General features: G+C 42.0%; 1 protein-coding gene across 3 annotated transcripts in view; it reads left to right on the top strand.

Annotated features, from left to right (window-relative positions):
* The window catches only part of LOC139751277 (uncharacterized), a 137,626-nt gene that overhangs the window by 72,220 nt on the left and 44,043 nt on the right, over nt 1–21,363 (top strand). For 2 of the 3 annotated variants that reach the window (XM_071666589.1, XM_071666590.1), the window contains 3 exons: nt 6,832–6,963; nt 16,201–16,338; nt 16,892–17,002. In XM_071666589.1, the coding sequence (XP_071522690.1) occupies nt 6,832–6,963; nt 16,201–16,338; nt 16,892–17,002 (381 nt within the window). Of the gene's footprint in view, nt 1–6,819; nt 6,964–16,200; nt 16,339–16,891; nt 17,003–21,363 lie in introns of all 3 variants that reach the window. The other variant, XM_071666588.1, reaches the window with a different exon arrangement.

Genomic DNA, 21,363 nt, shown 5'->3' on the forward strand with positions numbered 1-21,363 from the left:
CTCTTCATTTTTGGAAGTTAAGGAAGAGAATGAAATCTCAGATGTTTCAAAATTTGAATTTCTGTTACAGTCGAGTCATTGGACTCATATTTAAATGCTTTCTCATGGTGACTTATTTTGTTTCTTTCATGTACCCTGAAGTTGAAGACTCACAAGACTTGAAGTAATCATGGTTGCAATATTTCAAGGAGTTACAGGCAATAATTTTGTGACTAGTTCTCCAAAATGCTCTTTAATATGATGTTTTACATAAATGTAGGACCCTATTTACAGGGCTCCTGCAGTCACAGGGAAATGATGGACCCCTTTGGAGTGAGATATTCCTCAATAAGATTATACTCCTTTTCATTCATTGATGATGATACAACCTTGCCAGAGATGACTTTTCTTTAGCAGCATAATCGCATGTGGGCTAAGATTAGAATAAGAAGGCAGAGGGCTTCACCATTACACTGAAGATATAATCATGGACAAAGTTGAGGCGAGCTAACAAACCTAAGTTGCTAATCATGGTGAGAGAGATGTGTGGTAATAGAAAGAGTGTGGTTGAGAGAGCAGAAGAGGTTGTGCTGAAATGGTATGGACATACAGAGTGAATGAATAAGGAAAGGGTGACAAAGAGGATGATGTGACAGAAGCGGAAAGAACAAAAAGAACAATGAAGCCAAATTGTAGATGAAAGGATGGAGAGAAAAAGATTTTTAGCAATAGGGACCTGAGCGTGCAGGAGTGTGAAAGGCATGCATGGGATAGAGTGAACTGGAATAGTGATGTGGTATACTGGGGTCTGCATGCTGTCACGACTGAACCAGGGCATGTGAAGTGTCTGGGGTAAACAGTGGAAAATTTTGTGGGCACTGGGTGAGGATAGGGAGCTGTGGTTTCAGTGCACTATACATGACAGCTAGAGAATGGATGTGAGTGACAGCAAGAGAATGGATCGCAGGCAATCAGTTACGAAATATATATATATATAGAAGGCAACTAAAGGGGACGGGAGCGGGGGGCCAGAAACCCTCCCCTCCTTGTATTTTAACTTTCTAAAAGGGGAAACAGAAGAAGGAGTACGTGGGGAGTGCTCATCCTCCTCATGGGCTCAGATTGGGGTGTCTATCCCTGGGGATAGGGGAGAAAGAATACTTCCCACGCATTCCTCATGTGTCATAGAAGGCGACTAAAGGGGACGGAATCGGGGGGGCCAGAAACCCTCCCCTCCTTGTATTTTAACTTTCTAAAAGGGGAAACAGAAGAAGGAGTCATGCGGGGAGTGCTCATCCTCCTCAAAGTCTCAGATTGGGGTGTCTAAATGTGTGTGGATGTAACCAAGATGAGAAAAAGGGGGAGATAGGTAGTATGTTTGAGGAAAGGAACCTGGATGTTTTGGCTCTGAGTGAAATGAAGCTCAAGGGTAAAGGGGAAGAGTGGTTTGGGAATGTCTTGGGAGAAAAGTCAGGGGTTAGTGAGAGGACAAGAGCAAGGGAAGGAGTAGCACTACTCCTGAAACAGGAGTTGTGGAAGTATGTGATAGAATGTAAGAAAGTAATTTCTAGATTGATATGGGTGAAACTGAAAGTTGATGGAGAGAGATGGGTGATTATTGGTGCATGTGCACCTGGGCATGAGAAGAAAGATCATGAGAGGCAAGTGTTTTGGGAGCAGCTGAATGAGTGTGTTAGTGGTTGTGATGCACAAGACCGAGTTATATTGATGGGTGATTTGAATGCAAAGGTGAGTAATGTGGCAGTTGAGGGAATAATTGGTATACATGGGGTGTTCAGTGTTGTAAATGGAAATGGTGAAGAGCTTGTAGATTTATGTGCTGAAAAAGGGCTGGTGATTGGGAATACCTGGTTTAAAAAGCGAGATATACATAAGTATACGTATGTAAGTAGGAGAGATGGCCAGAGAGCATTATTGGATTACATGTTAATTGATAGGCGCACGAAAGAGAGACTTTTGGATGTTAATGTGCTGAGAGGTGCAACTGGAGGATGTCTGGTCATTATCTTGTGGAGGCGAAGGTGAAGATTTGTAGGGGTTTTCAGAAAAGAAGAGAGAATGTTAGGGTGAAGAGAGTGGTGAGAGTTAGTGAGCTTGGGAAGGAGACTTGTGTGTGGAAGTACCAGGAGAGACTGAGTTTAGAATGGAAAAAGGTGAGAACAAAGGAGATAAGGGGAGTGGGGGAGGAATGGGATGTATTAAGGGAAGCAGTGATGGCTTGCGCAAAAGATGCTTGTGGCATGAGAAGCGTGGGAGGTGGGTTGAATAGAAAGGGTAGTGAGTGATGGGATGAAGAAGTAAGATTATTAGTGAAAGAGAAGAGAGAGGCATTGAAATGATTTTTGCAGGGAAAAAATGCAAATGAGTGGGAGATGCATAAAAGAAAGAGGCAGGAGGTCAAGAGAAAGGTGCAAGAGGTGAAAAAGAGGGCAAATGAGAGTTGGGGTGAGAGAGTATCATTAAATTCTAGGGAGAGTACAAAGATGTTTTGGAAGGAGGTAAATAAAATGCATAAGACAAGGGAACAAATGGGAACTTCAGTGAAGGGGGCTAATGGGGAGGTAATAACAAGTAGTGGTGATGTGAGAAGGAGATGGAGCGAGTATTTTGAAGGTTTGTTGAATGTGTTTGATGATAGAGTGGCAGATATAGGGTGTTTTGGTCGAGGTGGTGTGCAAAGTGAGAGGGTTAGGGAAAATGATTTGGTAAACAGAGAAGAGGTAGTAAAAGCTTTGCGGAAGATGAAAGCCGGCAAGGCAGCAGGTTTGAATGGTATTGCAGTGGAATTTATTAAAAAAGGGGGTGATTGTATTGTTGACTGGTTGTTAAGGTTATTTAATGTATGTATGACTCATGGTGAGGTGCCTGAGGATTGGCGGAATGCTTGCATAGTGCCATTGTACAAAGGCAAAGGGGATAAGAGTGAGTGCTCAAATTACAGAGGTATAAGTTTGTTGAGTATTCCTGGTAAATTACATGGGAGGGTATTGATTGAGAGGGTGAAGGCATGTACAGAGCATCAGACTGGGGAAGAGCAGTGTGGTTTCAGAAGTGGTAGAGGATGTGTGGATCAGGTGTTTGCTTTGAAGAATGTATGTGAGAAATACTTAGAAAAGCAAATGGATTTGTATGTAGCATTTATGGATCTGGAGAAGGCATATGATTGAGTTGATAGAGATGCTCTGTGGAAGGTACTAAGAATATATGGTGTGGGAGGCAAGTTGTTAGAAGCAGTGAAAAGTTTTTATCGAGGATGTAAGACATATGTACGTGTAGGAAGAGAGGAAAGTGATTGGTTCTCAGTGAATGTAGGTTTGCGGCAGGGGTGTGTGATGTCTTCATGGTTGTTTAATTTGTTTATGGATGGGGTGTGAAAGAAGAAAGTTAAGAGTAAATGTGAATAAGAGCAAGGTTATTAGGTACAGTAGGGTTGAGGGTCAAGTCAATTGGGAGGTAAGTTTGAATGGAGAAAAACTGGAGGAAGTAAAGTGTTTTAGATATCTGGGAGTGGATCTGGCAGTGGATGGAACCATGGAAGCAGAAGTGAATCATAGGGTGGGGGAGGGGGCAAAAATTCTGGGAGCCTTGAAGAATGTGTGGAAGTCGAGAACATTATCTCGGAAAGCAAAAATGGGTATATTTGAAAGAATAGTGGTTCCAACAATGATGTATGGTTGCGAGGTATGGGCTATGGATAGAGTTGTGCGCAGGAGGGTGGATGTGCTGGAAATGAGATGTTTGAGGACAATATGTGGTGTGAGGTGGTTTGATCGAGTAAGTAATGTAAGAGAGATGTGTGGAAATAAAAAGAGTGTGGTTGAGAGAGCAGAAGAGGGTGTTTTGAAATGGTTTGGTCACATGGAGAGAATGAGTGAGGAAAGATTGACCAAGAGGATATATATGTCGGAGGTGGAGGGAACGAGAAGTGGGAGACCAAATTGGAGGTGGAAAGATGGAGTGAAAAAGATTTTGAGCGATCAGGGCCTAAACATGCAGGAGGGTGAAAGGCGGGCAAGGAATAGAGTGAATTGGAACGATTTGGTATACTGGGGTCGACCTGCTGTCAGTGGATTGAACCAGGGCATGTGAAGCGTCTGGGGTAAACCATGGAAAGTTGTGTGGGGCCTGGATGTGGAAAGGGAGCTGTGGTTTCGGTGCATTATTACATGACAGCTAGAGACTGAGTGTGAACGATTGTGGCCTTTGTTGTCTTTTCCTAGCGCTACCTCTCACACATGAGGGGGGAGGGGGTTGTTATTCCATGTGTGGTGGGGTGGCGATGGGAATAAGTAAAGGCAGACAGTATGAATTGTGTACATGTGTATATATATGTATATGTCTGTGTGTGTATATATATGTGTACATTGAGATGTATAGGTATGTATATTTGCGTGTGTGGACGTGTATGTATATACATGTGTATGTGGGTGGGTTGGGCCATTCTTTCATCTGTTTCCTTGCGCTACCTCTCTAACGCGGGAGACAGAGACAAAGCAAAATAAATAAAATAATAGATTTATTATTATTATTTTGCTTTGTCCCTGTCTCCCGCGTTTGCGAGGTAGCGCAAGGAAACAGACGAAAGAAATGGCCCAACCCACCTCCATACAAATGTATATACATACACGTCCACACACGCAAATATACATACCCATACATCTCAATGTACACATATATATACACACACAGACACATACATATATGCACATGCACACAATTCACACTGACTGCCTTTATTCATTCCCATTGCCACCTCGCCACACATGGAATAACATCCCCCTTCCCCCTCATGTGTGTGAGGTAGCGCTTGGAAAAGACAACAAAGGCCCCATTTGTTCACACTCAGTCTCTAGCTGTCATGCAATAATGCCCGAAACCACAGCTCCCTTTCCACATCCAGGCCCGACAGAACTTTCCATGGTTTACCCCAGACGCTTCACATGCCCTGATTCAATCCACTGACAGCGCATCAACCCCGGTATACCACATCGATCCAATTCACTCTATTCCTTGCCCGCCTTTCACCCTCCTGCATGTTCAGGCCCCGATCACTCAAAATCTTTTTCACTCCATCTTTCCACCTCCAATTTGGTCTCTCACTTCACCTTGATCCCTCCACCTCTGACACATGTATCCTCTTGGTCAATCTTTCCTCACTCATTCTCTCCATGTGACCAAACCATTTCAAAACACCCTCTTCTGCTCTCTCAACCATGCTCTTTTTATTTCCACACATCTCTCTTACCCGTACATTACTTACTCGATCAAACCACCTCACACCACACATTGTCCTCAAACATCTCATTTCTAGCACATCCACCCTCCTGCGCACAACTGTATCCATAGCCCACACCTTGCAACCATACAACATTGTTGGAACCACTATTCCTTCAAACATACCCATTTTTGCTTTCCGAGATAATGTTCTCGACTTCCACACATTCTTCAAGGCTCCCAGGATTTTCGCCCCCTCCCTCACCCTATGATCCACTTCCGCTTCCATGGTTCCATCCGCTGCCAGATCCACTCCCAGATATCTAAAACACTTCACTTCCTCCAGTTTTTCTCCATTCAAACTCACCTCCCAATTGACTTGACCCTCAACCCTACTGTACCTAATAACCTTGCTCTTATTCACATTTACTCTTAACTTTCTTCTTCCACACACTTTACCAAACTCAGTCACCAGCTTCTGCAGTTTCTCACATGAATCAGCCTCCAGCGCTGTATCATCAGCGAACAACAACTGACTCACTTCCCAAGCTCTCTCATCCCCAACAGACTTCATCCTTGCCCCTCTTTCCAAAACTCTTGCATTCACCTCCCTAACAACCCCATCCATAAACAAATTAAACAACCATGGAGACATCACACACCCCTGCCGCAAACCTATAAATATATATATATATTTTGTTCATATTAACCATTTCCCGTGTTAGAGGTAGTGTCGAGAACAGATGATTGAGCCTGAAAAGGAATAATCCTCAGTTGGCCCTCTTTTCTGTAATTCTGTTGGAAAAGTTAAACCAGGAGGGGAGAATTTTCAGTCCCCTCCCTTTTAGTTGCCATGTATGACATGGAGAGAATACGTGGGAAGTATTCTTTCTTTATCTCCAGCCATATACATATATACCCATGTACATATTCATACTCACTTGCCTTCATCCATTTGTGGCGCCACCCCACCCCACAGGAAACAGCATTGCCATCCCCTGCATCAGCGAGGTAATGCCAGGAAAACAAAAAAAAAGACCACATTCGTTCACACTCATTTTCTAGCTGTCATGTGTAATGCACTGAAACCAGAACTCCCTATCCACATCCAGGCCCCACACATCTTTCTATGGTTTACCCTGGATGTTTCACATGCCCTAGTTCAGTTCATTAACAGCACATTGACCCCAGTATACCACATCATTCCAATTCACTCTATTCCTTGCATGTCTCACCCTCCTGCATGTTCAGGCCCCAATTGCTCAAAATCTTTTTTGCTTCATCCTTCCACCTCCAATTTGGTCTCTTGCTCATCTTAGATTTTCAGAGTAGTTCATTTGCTTTCTGCCAGCTCCACAGGAAGCCTTTTTATTATGATGTGCCAAGTTAGAAATTGATGTTGTTAATATACACATCAAGGATTATTATCATGATTACTTCTTTTTTGTGTATTTGTATGTCAGATCTTTGATTTTGAATGTTTACAGCATAACTTTACATCAGATCTTGATTTCGTTTAATGTTCAGGCATCCTCATTCATTATTTACATTGTCTGATTAAAGACCAGGCTTTAATGCCAGTTATTATTGAAAATTAACCAACAGATGTTATTTTAGAAGAGGAAGAAGAAGAAGAGAAACCTCCAATGCCAGCTGCTGTCAACACTGATGCTCGCACTCCAGCTAATTCACCAAGTATCATCCAAAAGCATGATACTGGAATGTGCATGCAGGAGAGTAGTTCATCAGGTAAGGTATTAGTGAGCTACTTATTCCAGTTCTCGTGAATACCATTTTGCATAGAGAATTTATTTTCATCAACTCTCCTAGTCATGACTTATAAGCCACTAAGAAATATTTAATCTTAATTGTAGATTGCTTGCTACAGAAAGAAAGATTATCATATGGAGTAGGTTTTTGCTTCTGTGTGTCTTTATTTCATTGAGAATGGCCATATTAACAATGCAGCCCATATGGTAATTTGCTACACATTCTTAAATTCCTCAGGTTATTTGGAGTATGACTTTGAGTTTGAATGGAGTGAACTTGGAGGAAAGGGGGTGTTTTAGATACCTGGGAGTGGATGTGGCAGTGAAAGGAACCATGGGAGCTGAAGTGAGCCATAGCCATAGTAGGGTGAATGTCCTGAACACATTGAGGAATGTGTGGAAAGAGAGGTCATTGTCTTTAAATGCAAAAATGGGCATGTTTGATGGTATAGTAATCCTTACAGTGCTGTGTGGACGCAAGGCATGGTCCATAGACAAAAATGTAAATAGGTTGGCTGTGTAGGAAATGAAATGTTTGAGAAAAACGTGTTATGAGTTGAATTGACCGAATATGAAAATGATAGGGTAAGAGAGAGGTGTGGTAGTATGAGGAGTCTTTATGAGAGAACTGAAGAGGGTGTACTGAAATGGTCTTAACATGTGGAGAGGATGACAATGATGGTATACATGTCAAAAGTGGAGCGAACATGGAAAAGGGGGAGTCAAAGAAGTGGAAGGATAGAGTGAAAGATGCTGTGATGGTTTGGGGTCTGAACATGCAGGAAGATGTGAGGCATACAAAAATAGAGCAAACTGGAGTGATGTGGTATATAGGGGATAATGTGCTGCTATTGGGCTGAATTAGGGCATTTGAAGTGGTCAGGGGAAACCACAGAAAGGCGTGTGGGGGCCTGGTTCTGACAAAGGGCTCTGGTTTTGGTGCATTATGCATGACAACTAGAATGTGGATGGGAGTGAATGATGCCATTTTTTGTTTATGGTGTTGCCTTACCACTGTTGGAAATGGCCAAAATGTATAGGAATGAAATGCATGCATGGGATGGAGTGAATTAGAGTCAAGTGGTGTAGTGGGGTTGAAGTGCTGTCACTAGACTGAAGCGGAGAGCATGAAGCATCCAGTGTAAACCATGGAAAGGTCTTGTGGGCCTGGCTGTGGATATGGAGTTGTGGTGTCAGTGCATTACACACAGGTAGAGAATGGATGAGTGAGTGTGCATTTCTTCATTTGGTCCTGGTGTTACCTTATAATGCAGGAAATGGCAATCAAATATGAAGAGATGTATATACTTTTATTAGGTGGAGGGAACAAGGAGAAGTGGGAGACCAAATTGTAGGTGGAAAGATGGAAAGAAAAGATTTTGAGTGATCGGGGCCTGAACATGCAGGAGGATGAAAGGCGTGCAAGGAATAGAGTGAATTGGAACGATGTGGTATACTGGGGTCGACATGTTGTCAATGGATTGGACCAGGGCATGTGAAGTGTCTGGGGTAAAATATGGAAAGTTTTGTGGGGCCTGGATGTGGAAAGGGAGCTATGGTTTTGTTGCATTATACATGACAGCTAGAGAGTGAGTGTGAATGAATGTGGCCTTTGTTGTCTTTTCCTAGCGCTACCTTGCACGCATGTGGGGAGAGGGGGTTGTTATTTCATGCGTGGCGGGGTGGCAACGGGAATGAATAAAGGCAGCAAGTATGAATTATGTACATGTGTATATATGTATATGTCTGTGTATGTATATATATGTATACATTGAAATGTATAGGTATGTATATGTGTGTGTGTGGACGTGTATGTATATACATGTGTATGTGGGTGGGTTAGGCCATTCTTTTGTCTGTTTTCTTGTGCTACCTCGCTAATGTGGGAGACAGGGACAAAGTACAATATAAAAAAGATAGAATACTTTTGATATATACTGATTGCTGTTTCCCACATGAACAAGGTAGTGCAAGAAACAGACAAAGAAAGGCCACATCTGCTCACACACATGTATACATATATACACATGCTGAGTTTGGAAAAGTGTGTGAAAGGAGAAAGTTGAGAGTAGATGTGAATAAAAGCAAGGTTTTTAGGTTTAGTAGGGCTGAGGGACAAGTAAATTGGAATGTAACTTTGAATGGAGAAAAATTGGATATCTGGGATTGGACTTGGCAGTGAATGGAACCATGGAAGCAGAAGTAAGTCACAGGGTGGAGAAGGAGGTGAAGGTTTTGGGAGCAATGAACAAACCATGGAAGCAGAAGTAAGTCACAGGGTGGAGAAGGAGGTGAAGGTTTTAGGAGCAATGAACAATGTGTGGAAGGAGAGAACATTATCTCGGAGAGCAAAAATGGGTGTGTTTGAAGGAATAGTAGTTCCAACAATATTACATGCTTGCAAGGCATGGGCTATGGATAGGGTCGTACAGAGGAGGATGGATGTGTTGGAAATTGAATATTTGGGGACAGTGTGTGGTGTGAGGTGGTTTTATCAAGAAAATATTGAAAGGGTAAGAGAGAAGTGTGGAAATAAAAAGTGTGTGGTTGAGAGAGAGCCAAAGAGCCTGTGTTGAAATGGTTTGGACATAGGAAGAGAATGAGTGAAGAATGATTGACAAAGAGGATATATTTGTCAGAGGTGGAGAGAACAAGAAGTGGGAGACCAAATTGGAGGCTGTAGGATAGAGTGAAAAAGATTTTGAGCGATCGGGGCCTGAACATACAGGAAGGTGAGAGGCATGCAAGGAATAGAGTGAATTTGAATGATGTGGTATACCAGGGTCAACATGCTGTCAATAGACTGAACAGGGCATGTGAAATGTTTGGGGTAATTCATGAATGTCTGTGGGGCCTGGATGTGGATAAGGAGCTGTGGTTTTGGTGCATTAAACATGACAGCTAGAGACTGAGTGTGAACGAATGTAGCCCTTTTTGTCTGTTTTCCTGGCGCTACCTCGCTGAAGCAGGGTAGCGTTGCTGTTTCCTGTGGGAGGCAGTAGTGACAGGAATGGATGAAGGCAAGCAAGTATGAATAGGTACATGTCTATATATGTATGTCTGTGTATGTATATGTTATGTATTTGTATGCATATGTATATGTGCATGTATGGGTGTTTATTTATACATATATATATTTTTTTAATACTTGATTGCCATCTCCTGCATTAGTGAGGTGGTGCAAGGAAACAGATGAAAGAATGGCCCAAACCCAGCCACATACACATGTATATACATATATGTATGTATGAGTGGATGGGCCATTTTTCATCTGTTTCCTGGAGCTTCCTCGCTGACACAGGAAACAGCGATCAAATTTAACAGTAATAATTACTTATCTATGTATCTATTATACTTAATTGCTGTTTCCCATGTCAGCGGGGTAGCACCAGGAAACAGATGAAGAATGGCCCATCCACCCATATACACATACATACATAAATGCCCATACACACACATGTACATAATTTTTTTTCATACATATTCGCCATTTCCCGCATTTGCGAGGTAGCATTAAGCACAGAGGACTGAGCTTTAGAGGAAAATATCTCCACTGGGCCCCATTCTCTGTTCTGTCTTTTGGAAAATTAAAAAAAGGGAGGGGAGGATTTCCAGTCACCCACTCCCTCCCCTTTTAGCTGCCTTCTACAACACACAGGGAATACGTGGGGAGAAGTCTTTCTCCCCTGTCCCCAGGATATACATAGTATGATAATAAAAGATATATATCCCTAGGGATAGGAGAGAAAGAAAACTTCCCATGTATTCCCTGCATGTTGTAGAAGGCAACTAAAAGGGGTGGGAGGAGGGGCTGGAAATCCTCCCCCCCAACTTTTTACTTTTCCAAAAGAAGGAACAGAGAAGGGGGCCAGGTGGGGATTTTCCCTCTGGGACTTGGTCCTTTGTTCTTGATGCCACCTTGCTAACATGGGAGGGATGCCAGTAAAAGAAAGAAAAAAGTATCCAGATGGTGTACTTGGCCCTGCTGCTACATCTTGAAATCTTGCTGGTACAAAAATGTTTTTGCTTCCAAACAAGATTATGGGCCTTTTCTTCCTGAAACAACTTCGTAGGACCCATTGTTAGGGACTGGTAGGGAAAAATACACTTGAAGCAGAAGTAGGGACAGTATCATTGAACATGAGGCACAGCTTACAAAAATTACAGCCTTCGTCACAGTATCATGGGGTAACTGAAGTGACACATATATGTTATCTGACTTTTGAAGGCAAGCCCAGATCCAGGAAAAGAACACGAACAGGTGTGAACGAACACTTGTGAGTGACAATTTGCTTGTGGTTCGGTGCTGCACTTGCAGATGCTCTACTTACTTTTGGTCATGTTTGCTTACCTGTGTTCTTGTTCGAAGAAATGTTAACAGTAGCAAAGGTGGAAGTTTATCTGCTACAAGTTGTGTCACTGTGTAAGAAAAGTAGGGAAGAATATTTAATTGCAGCTGCAGGATTCATTGTCATCCATGCGTTATTCAACAAGAGGAAAAAGGCCCCCCCCCCTCTCTCTCTCTCTCTCTCTCTCTCTCGTCACAGACAAAAGTCCATATCAAAGCTAGGCCTTTATTGAAATATAGAGTGGATTATGAAAGGGAGAAGTGACAAGGGAAAGTATTTTCTGATTTTGGAGGAAGTGAAAAACCTGTCTTTTAGAATGTGCCAGGTCATATTTATTGGGAAAGAAATGAGAAGGTAAAGAGTTCCAGAGCTTTGAGGTGTAGGGAAAGAAACATTTTTTGGAATGGCCCACACTTGAGTTGCCATTGGCCATACAATAATCATGTGACTCAGTAGCTTGCTGAGTATTGCATGGTCTAGCCTAGTGGTGGGGCTACAGAAGCAGTCAGCTCTTGGGAGCAAAAATCAGGAATACTGATAGAAGAGGGAAAGTGAACCAACATTGCGGCACAGGGCAAGAGGCTTAAGTTTGGAAATTAGCCTGTGAGAAGTTATAAGTGAAACTGCTTTTGACTAAACTCTGTCAAGTAAGGATGCAGAGCTAGAGCCACCCCAGATGTGAGAGCAGTACTCCATACAAGAACAAATCAATCCTTTGTATAAAGAGAGCAACTGTGGAGAAGTTTTAACATCTAAATAGGACACCCAGTTTCTTAGTGGCAGACTTATCTGTTTCTGTAATGTGAAGTTTCCCCCCCAAAAGTGGATTTATGTAATATCATGTATGTTCATTGAGTCAACAGGTGGAATTAAAGAACCATCAAAGGAGAGATGAGAGTTTTGAGGGGTTTTCGATGGAGAGATGGGTAGAAACTGAGCCTTGGAGACATTAAACGTAACTCGATTTCATGTGCCCCACTGACATATCCCATCCAAGTCTTAGTTTATTGAGGAAGCTATGTCAAGACAAGGTGCAGATTGAGTGAAAGGAGCAGAATTGAAGGATGTGGATGAATGCAGTGTTGAGTCATCAGTGTACGATGGCTTTTTTTTTTCGTGGAATTGAGGAAATTGTTGAAAAGAAAAAGGAGAAAAAGTGTAGGGGGACATGACAGAACCTTGAGGGACACCACTGTTGATGGAAAAAGGTGGGAGGTTGATCCATCAACAACCATAGAGATAGATCAGCTTGAAAGGAAGCTAGGTTTGAAGGAGCTAATTGGGAGAGGAAAGCCAAAAAAGAAGGGAGCTTAGAGGTGAGACCCCAGTGCCACACACTGTCAAAACCTTTAGATATGTCAAGGGCAGCTACACATGACTCCGCAAAATCTTTCAGGGATAATGAGCTGTCATTGAGATAAGATGGAATGTCACTAGTGGCTCTCACCTTATGGAAGCCATACTGGTGATCAGGTCTCTTTGGATATGGGACTTGATTAGGGATTCAAAGACTTTGGAGATCGTAGATGTCATAGCAATAGGACGATAGTTAGAGGTGTCAGAACAGTCACCCATCTGAGTGATAGGATGCATCAATGCATACTAACAGGAAGAAGGAAAAGTTTTGGTTTTTAAACTGAAACAGAACAGACGAGCAAGCACAGATGCAAGTTCAGAGGCAAACTCTTTCAGCACACAGGGGTGGATGCCATCAGGATCATAAGTCTTGCTTGTGTTCAGAGGGAGAAGCGCTTTTTAGACGGTTCCAAAAAAGATTATGGGGGAATCATGTAATTAGTAAGAGGAGCATTGGGGGGTGATGGAATGTTAGTCATTCAAGATGGAATTAAAGGAGAAACGGGAACCAAAGAGAGTTGCTTTGTCTACCGAAGAGACAGCTATAGTACTGTTAGAAGGGAAAAGTGAAGGAAAGGTAGAGTGACAAGTTGTTAGAGATGCCTTTATTAAAGGACCAGAAAAACCTATCAATGGATGATGAAGAAAGGTTATCGCACTTCCTTTGAACAAAGGGATACTTTGCCTGACAGATAATGTGCTTGCAATGATTTGGGCAGTGATAAAAGCTGAATGGGCATAAGAGGAAGGAGGGTTTTCCAAGCCTGGTATGCCTGATCCCTTGTCTGAATGGCCTTAGAGCAGGATTGGTTGAACAGTGGATTGAAAGATATCATCATGAAGGAAGAAGGGATCAATGCTTTCATTCCTGCAAGAATAAACTCTGCTAAGTGTTTTGCGGAGACAAAAGCATCACCACATAAGAGACATTAATTTACCCATTAGAAATTGTTACAATCCTACTGAGTTACTGAGAAACGCAAGTTAGAAAAAGCTGAACATTTGAAAATTCTTTTAGAATATCATCATCAAACTTAGAAAGACTAATTTGAGTTTTCTGTACAAGTTAATTTTATCAGTTTCTACCTCATTGCTTTTAAACCCTTGTGTAAGATATTCCCTTGCAAACGGCATTTATTTCACAAACAGAACATGATACGTGAAAGTATTATTTTAAATGTTAATCATTGTATAGTAAGAGTAGAGTGTAACATGAACAAATAGGGCCTCCATATCATTCCCTGTTATCTCAAGGTAATGAAGGATTACCTAAGACATGTTGGCCACACCCCATTCTACCACATGCTTTTAGTCTTTGTATTGAAATATGTTTTATATTTTATATTCACCACCAATGCAGTGCTTCTGTAAAAAATTGGTTTTTTATTATTATTGTATGTTATCGCCATCTCCCGCGTTAGCGAGGTAGCGCAAGGAAACATAGGAGAGCATGGCCCAGCCCACCCACATACACATGTATATACATAAATGCCCACACACGCACATATACGTACCTATACATTTCAACGTATACATACATATACATGCACAGACATATACATATATACATATTCATACATGCTGCTTTCATCCATTCCCACCGCCACCCCGCCACACATGAAATGGTACCCCCCTCCCTCCACATGCATGCGAGGTAGCGCCAGGAAAAGACAACAAAGGCCACATTCGTTCACACTCAGTCTCCAGCTGTCATGTGTAATGCACCGAAATGACATCTCCTTTTCCACATCCAAGCCCCACAAAACTTTCCATGGTTTACCCCAGACGCTTCATATGCCCTGTTTCAATCCATTGATAGCACATCCACCCTGGTATACCACATTGTTCCAGTTCACTCTATTCCTTGCATGCCTTTTACCTTCCTGTATGTTCAAGCCCCGATTGCTCAAAACCTTCTCCTCGTTCCCTCCACCTCTGACACATATATCCTCTTTGTCAATCTTTCCTCACTCATTCTCTTTATGCGACCAAACCATTTCAATACACCCTCTTCTGCTCTCTCAACCACACTCTTTTTATTACCACACATCTCTCTTACCCTTTCATTACTTACTCGATCAAACCACCTCACGCCACATATTGTCCTCAGACATCTCGTTTCCAACACATCCACCCTGCTCTGCACAACCCTATCTATAGCCCATGCCTCACAACCATATAACATTGTTGGAGCCACTATTCCTTCAAACATACCCATTTTTGCTCTCTGAGATAACGTTCTCGCCTTCCACACATTCTTCATCACTCCCAGGACCTTCGCCCCCTCTCCCACCCTGTGACCTACTTCCACTTCCATTGTTCCATCCACTGCCAAATCCACTCCCAGATATCTAAAACACTTCTGTTACTCCAGTTTTTCTCCATTCAAACTTACCTCCCAATACTTGTCCCTCAACCCTATTGAACCTAATAACCTTGCTCCTATTCACATTTACCCACAGCTTTCTTCTTTCACACACTTTACCAAACTCAGTCACCAACTTCTGCAGTTTCTTACCCGAATCAGCCACCAACTCTGTATCATCAGTGAACAACAACTGACTCACTTCACAAGCCCTCTCATCCACAACAGACTGCATACTTGCCCCCTCTCTTCAAAACTCTTGCATTCACCTCCCTAACAACCCCATCCATAAACAAGTTAAACATCCATGGAGACATCACGCATCCCTGCTGCAAACCGACATTCACTGGGAACCAATCTCTTTCCTCTCTTCCTACTTGTACACATGCCTTACATCCTCGATAAAAACTTTTCACTGCTTCTAGCAACTTACCTCCCACACCATATACTCTTAATACCTTCCACAAAGCATCTCTATCAACTCTATCATATGTTTCTCCAGATCCATAAGTACTACATACAAATCCATTTGTTTTTCCAAGTATTTCTCACATACATTCTTCAAATCAAACACCTGATCCACATATCCTCTACCACTTCTGAAACCACACTACTCTTCCCCAATCTGGTGCTCTGTAATGCCTTGACCTTCTCATTCATTACCCTCCCATATAGTTTCCCAGGAATACTCAACAAATTTATACCTCTGTAATAGTTTGATACTAAATTCAAGAGAATGAAAGAAACAAGACCTTGGGATCTTCCCCTCATTTCACAATGTTATATAAGACAACCACACCCCTTCCCCCCACTTAATACTCCACCAGGCTGACGTAAAGGTAATTAAATTGCCTTTTGTTTATTTACTTTGCTATGCAAATTTATCACTTCATAAAGGAAAAAATAGATATTTCTTTTTGTACATGAGGGGATTTTTGAACCTATCCTGCTGTTTATGGGTTAAGACTAGGAGATGCAAGATGAAGTTGCTACATTTTGAATATGTAATTTGAGATAATGAAACTTCTGGATACAAGTGCTTCCTAGTAAGTTATGTGCTGGTTGATAAAGAATTTTTTTTTGTTTTTTATATTCCTCTTTTGTTGTATAGTGTTAACCCTAAAGCCTGACAACTATATCTTTCCAGGTTCCATGACTGGGAGTGTGTGCACTACATACGAGAAAGCAGGATCACTCCCCACTTCTCCCTTGAAGACCTCCATACAGGAGCAGCCCTATATAGATATAGTGGATTCTAAAAATAGCTCAAAAGACAGCAGTAGTGGTATGCTAAAGTCATTCTGTATATGAATGAATTGGTATTTTTATATTTGTATTGATTGAAAGACTGAAGTTGATTTTTGATGGGAAGTTAAATTATTGTTTTTTCATTGTTTATTTATAGATTAAAAATTATATGTTGTAGTTCTTGATATCTGTACCTAAAAGAAACAAATTTCACATAGAAAATATGTAGGATATATTTTTCTAATATATCAAGTAAAATCTGAATTGTTCTGCAAAATTATCTCATGACATCATATTCATTATAAATCTATTGTCTCTATATCTCTGTTGCCCATTCCTTCTGGAACTCTCCCAAAGGGGTGGCCACAGCAAAAGAGTCTCGATAGCTAGTAAACTTCAGTGCCTTTTCTTAGTTTTTAATGCCATACCCTCATCCTTAACTACCTACTGGTAGAGGGCAACTATCGTGCAGTGTTTCCAACGGCTCCTAAATGTATCTCCTGATATTTTGTAACACATTGAACGTTTGTAAAACTTCAGAATTCAACCAATATGTTTTCATGTTAGTCACTCATTGCTTTTGATTACAGATGTAAGTGCCTTGTACCAGACAGCAGAGTCTTCACTTCAGGTATCATTACCAGGAACTTCACCCTTAGCAGACAGTTCACCCCATCTAAGCTCCAGCTGTACCAGTGTAGGTCAGATGATTCACCTTATTAAAAGTTATGGAATATTTCTAGCTGCACTCTGAGGTGATAAAAAGAATTTAATAGAAAAATTAATTAGGTTTTGAAATGCTGGAATAAGCAAAGCTAACTAGGTTTTCAGGGAAACATTCAGGGAGATTCATCTTGAATTTTATTTTAGATGTGGTCCATATATTTGTTGATATGGCCTACTGATGTGATATGGCCTACAGATGTGTTGGAAATTAAATATTTGAGGACAATATGTGGTGTGAGGTGGTTTGATTGAGTAAGTAATGAAAGGGTAAGAGAGATGTGTGGTAATAGAAAGAGTGTGGTTGAGAGAGCAGAAGAGTGTATGAAATGGTTTGGCCGTATGGAGAGAATGAGTGAGGAAAGATTGACAAAGAGAATATGTGTGTCAGAGGTGGAGGGAACGAGGAGAAATGGGAGACCAAATTGGAGGTGGAAGGATGGAGTGAAAAAGATTTTGAGTGATTGGGGCCTGAATGTACAGGAGGGTGAAAGGCTTGCAAGGAACAGAGTGAATTGGAATGATGTTGTATACCGGGTCAACGTACTGTCAGTGGATTGAACCAGGGCATGTGAAGCATCTGGAGTAAACCATGGAAAGTTTTGTAGGGCCTGGATGTGGAAAGGAAGCTGTGGTTTTGGTGCATTACACATGACAGCTAGAGACTGAGTGTGAATGAATGTGGCCTTTGTTGTCTTTTCCTTGCGTTATCTCACGCGCGTGCGGTGGGGAGGGGTGTGCTGTTTCATGTGTGGCGGGATGGTGACGGGAATGGATGGGGCAGCAAGTATGAGTGTGTACATGTGTAATTATGTATATGTCTTTGTATGTATTTGTATGTAAGCATTGAAATGTATAAGTATGTACATGTGCATGTGTGGGTGTTTATATATATACATGTGTATGTGGGTGGGTTGGGCCATTCTTTTGTCTGTTTCCTTGTGCTACCTCGCAAATGCGGGATACAGCGAATAAGTATAATAATTTTTCTTTTTCTTTCAAACTATTCGCCATTTCCCGCATTAGCGAGGTAGCGTTAAGAACAGAGGACTGGGCCTTGAGGGAATACCCTCACCTGGCCCAATTCTCTGTTCCTTTTTTGGAAAACTAAAAAAAAAACGAGAGGGGAGGATTTCCAGCCCCCCGCTCCCTCCCCTTTTAGTCGCCTTCTACGACACGCAGGGAATACGTGGGAAGTATTCTTTCTCCCCTATCCCCAGGGATAAAGTATAATAATAATAATAACTCCTGAAACAGGAGTTGTGGGAGTATGTGATAGAATGTAAGAAAGTAAATTCTCGATTAATATGGGTAAAATTGAAAGTTGATGGAGAGAGGTGGGTGATTATTGGTGCATATGCACCTGGGCATGAGAAGAAAGATCATGAGAGGCAAGTGTTTTGGGAGCAGCTAAATGAGTGTGTTAGCGGTTTTGATGCACGAGACCGGGTTATAGTGATGGGTGATTTGAATGTAAAGGTGAGTAATGTGGCAGTCGAGGGAATAATTGGTATGCATGGGGTGTTCAGTGTTGTAAATGGAAATGGTGAAGAGCTTGTAGATTTATGTGCTGAAAAAGGACTGATAATTGGGAATACCTCGTTTAAAAAGCGAGATATACATAAGTATACTTATGTAAGTAGGAGAGATGGCCAGAGAGCGTTATTGGATTACGTGTTAATTGACAGGCGTGCGAAAGAGAGACTTTTGGATGTCAATGTGCTGAGAGGTGCAACTGGAGGGATGTCTGATCATTATCTTGTGGAGGCTAAGGTGAAGATTAGTATGGGTTTTCAGAAAAGAAGAGTGAATGTTGGGGTGAAGAAGGTGGTGAGAGTAAGTGAGCTTGGGAAGGAGACCTGTGTGAAGAAGTGTCAGGAGAGACTGTGTACAGAATGGAAAAAGGTGAGAACAATGGAAGTAAGGGGAGTGGGGGAGGAATGGGATGTATTTAGGGAATCAGTGATGGATTGCGCAAAAGATGCTTGTGGCATGAGAAGAGTGGGAGGTGGGCTGTTTAGAAAGGGTAGTGAGTGGTGGGATGAAGAAGTAAGAGTATTAGTGAAAGAGAAGAGAGAGGCATTTGGACGATTTTTGCAGGGAAAAAATGCAATTGAGTGGGAGAAGTATAAAAGAAAGAGACAGGAGGTCAAGAGAAAGGTGCAAGAGGTGAAAAAAAGGGCAAATGAGAGTTGGGGTGAGAGACTATCAGTAAATTTTAGGGAGAATAAAAAGATGTTCTGGAAGGAGGTAAATAGGGTGCGTAAGACAAGGGAGCAAATGGGAACTTCAGTGAAGGGCGTAAATGGGGAGGTGATAACAAGTAGTGGTGATGTGAGAAGGAGATGGAATGAGTATTTTGAAGGTTTGTTGAATGTGTCTGATGACAGAGTGGCAGATATAGGGTGTTTGGGTCGAGGTGGTGTGCAAAGTGAGAGGGTTAGGGAAAATGATTTGGTAAACAGAGAAGAGGTAGTAAAAGCTTTGCGGAAGATGAAAGCCGGCAAGACAGCAGGTTTGGATGGTATTGCAGTGGAATTTATTAAAAAAGGGGGTGACTGTATTGTTGACTGGTTGGTAAGGTTATTTAGTGTATGTATGACTCATGGTGAGGTGCCTGAGGATTGGCGGAATGCTTGCATAGTGCCATTGTACAAAGGCAAAGGGGATAAGAGTGAGTGCTCAAATTACAGAGATATAAGTTTGTTGAGTATTCCTGGTAAATTATATGGGAGGGTATTGATTGAGAGGGTGAAGGCATGTACAGAGCATCAGATTGGGGAAGAGCAGTGTGGTTTCAGAAGTGGTAGAGGATGTGTGGATCAGGTGTTTGCTTTGAAGAATGTATGTGAGAAATACTTAGAAAAGCAAATGGATTTGTATGTAGCATTTATGGATCTGGAGAAGGCATATGATAGAGTTGATAGAGATGCTCTGTGGAAGGTATTAAGAATATATGGTGTGGGAGGCAAGTTGTTAGAAGCAGTGAAAAGTTTTTATCGAGGATGTAAGGCATGTGTACGTGTAGGAAGAGAGGAAAGTGATTGGTTCTCAGTGAATGTAGGTTTGCGGCAGGGGTGTGTGATGTCTCCATGGTTGTTTAATTTGTTTATGGATGGGGTTGTTAGGGAGGTAAATGCAAGAGTCTTGGAAAGAGGGGCAAGTATGAAGTCTGTTGGGGATGAGAGAGCTTGGGAAGTGAGTCAGTTGTTGTTCGCTGATGATACAGCGCTGGTGGCGGATTCATGTGAGAAACTGCAGAAGCTGGTGACGGAGTTTGGTAAAGTGTGTGGAAGAAGAAAGTTAAGAGTAAATGTGAATAAGAGCAAGGTTATTAGGTACAGTAGGGTTGAGGGTCAAGTCAATTGGGAGGTGAGTTTGAATGGAGAAAAACTGGAGGAAGTGAAGTGTTTTAGATATCTGGGAGTGGATCTGTCAGCGGATGGAACCATGGAAGCGGAAGTGGATCATAGGGTGGGGGAGGGGGCGAAAATTTTGGGAGCCTTGAAAAATGTGTGGAAGTCGAGAACATTATCCCGGAAAGCAAAAATGGGTATGTTTGAAGGAATAGTAGTTCCAACAATGTTGTATGGTTGCGAGGCGTGGGCTATGGATAGAGTTGTGCGCAGGAGGATGGATGTGCTGGAAATGAGATGTTTGAGGACAATGTGTGGTGTGAGGTGGTTTGATCGAGTAAGTAACGTAAGGGTAAGAGAGATGTGTGGAAATAAAAAGAGCGTGGTTGAGAGAGCAGAAGAGGGTGTTTTGAAATGGTTTGGGCACATGGAGAGAATGAGTGAGGAAAGATTGACCAAGAGGATATATGTGTCGGAGGTGGAGGGAACGAGGAGAAGAGGGAGACCAAATTGGAGGTGGAAAGATGGAGTGAAAAGGATTTTGTGTGATCGGGGCCTGAACATGCAGGAGGGTGAAAGGAGGGCAAGGAATAGAGTGAATTGGAGCGATGTGGTATACAGGGGTTGACGTGCTGTCAGTGGATTGAATCAAGGCATGTGAAGCGTCCGGGGTAAACCAAGGAAAGCTGTGTAGGTATGTATATTTGCGTGTGTGGACGTGTGTATGTACATGTGTATGGGGGGGGTTGGGCCATTTCTTTCGTCTGTTTCCTTGCGCTACCTCACAAACGCGGGAGACAGCGACAAAGTATAAAAAAAAAAAAAAAAAAAATAATAATAATAAAAAAATTTTATTATCCTTTGTCGCTGTCTCCCACATTAGCGGGTTAGTGCAAGGAAACAGACAAAAGGAAGTGGATGGGCCATTCTTTGTGTGTTTATTGGCACTTTCTTTCTGACACGGAAAACAGCGATTAAGTATG

Source organism: Panulirus ornatus, chromosome 11 (genome assembly GCF_036320965.1).
Source record: "Panulirus ornatus isolate Po-2019 chromosome 11, ASM3632096v1, whole genome shotgun sequence".
Taxonomy (NCBI): domain Eukaryota; kingdom Metazoa; phylum Arthropoda; class Malacostraca; order Decapoda; family Palinuridae; genus Panulirus; species Panulirus ornatus.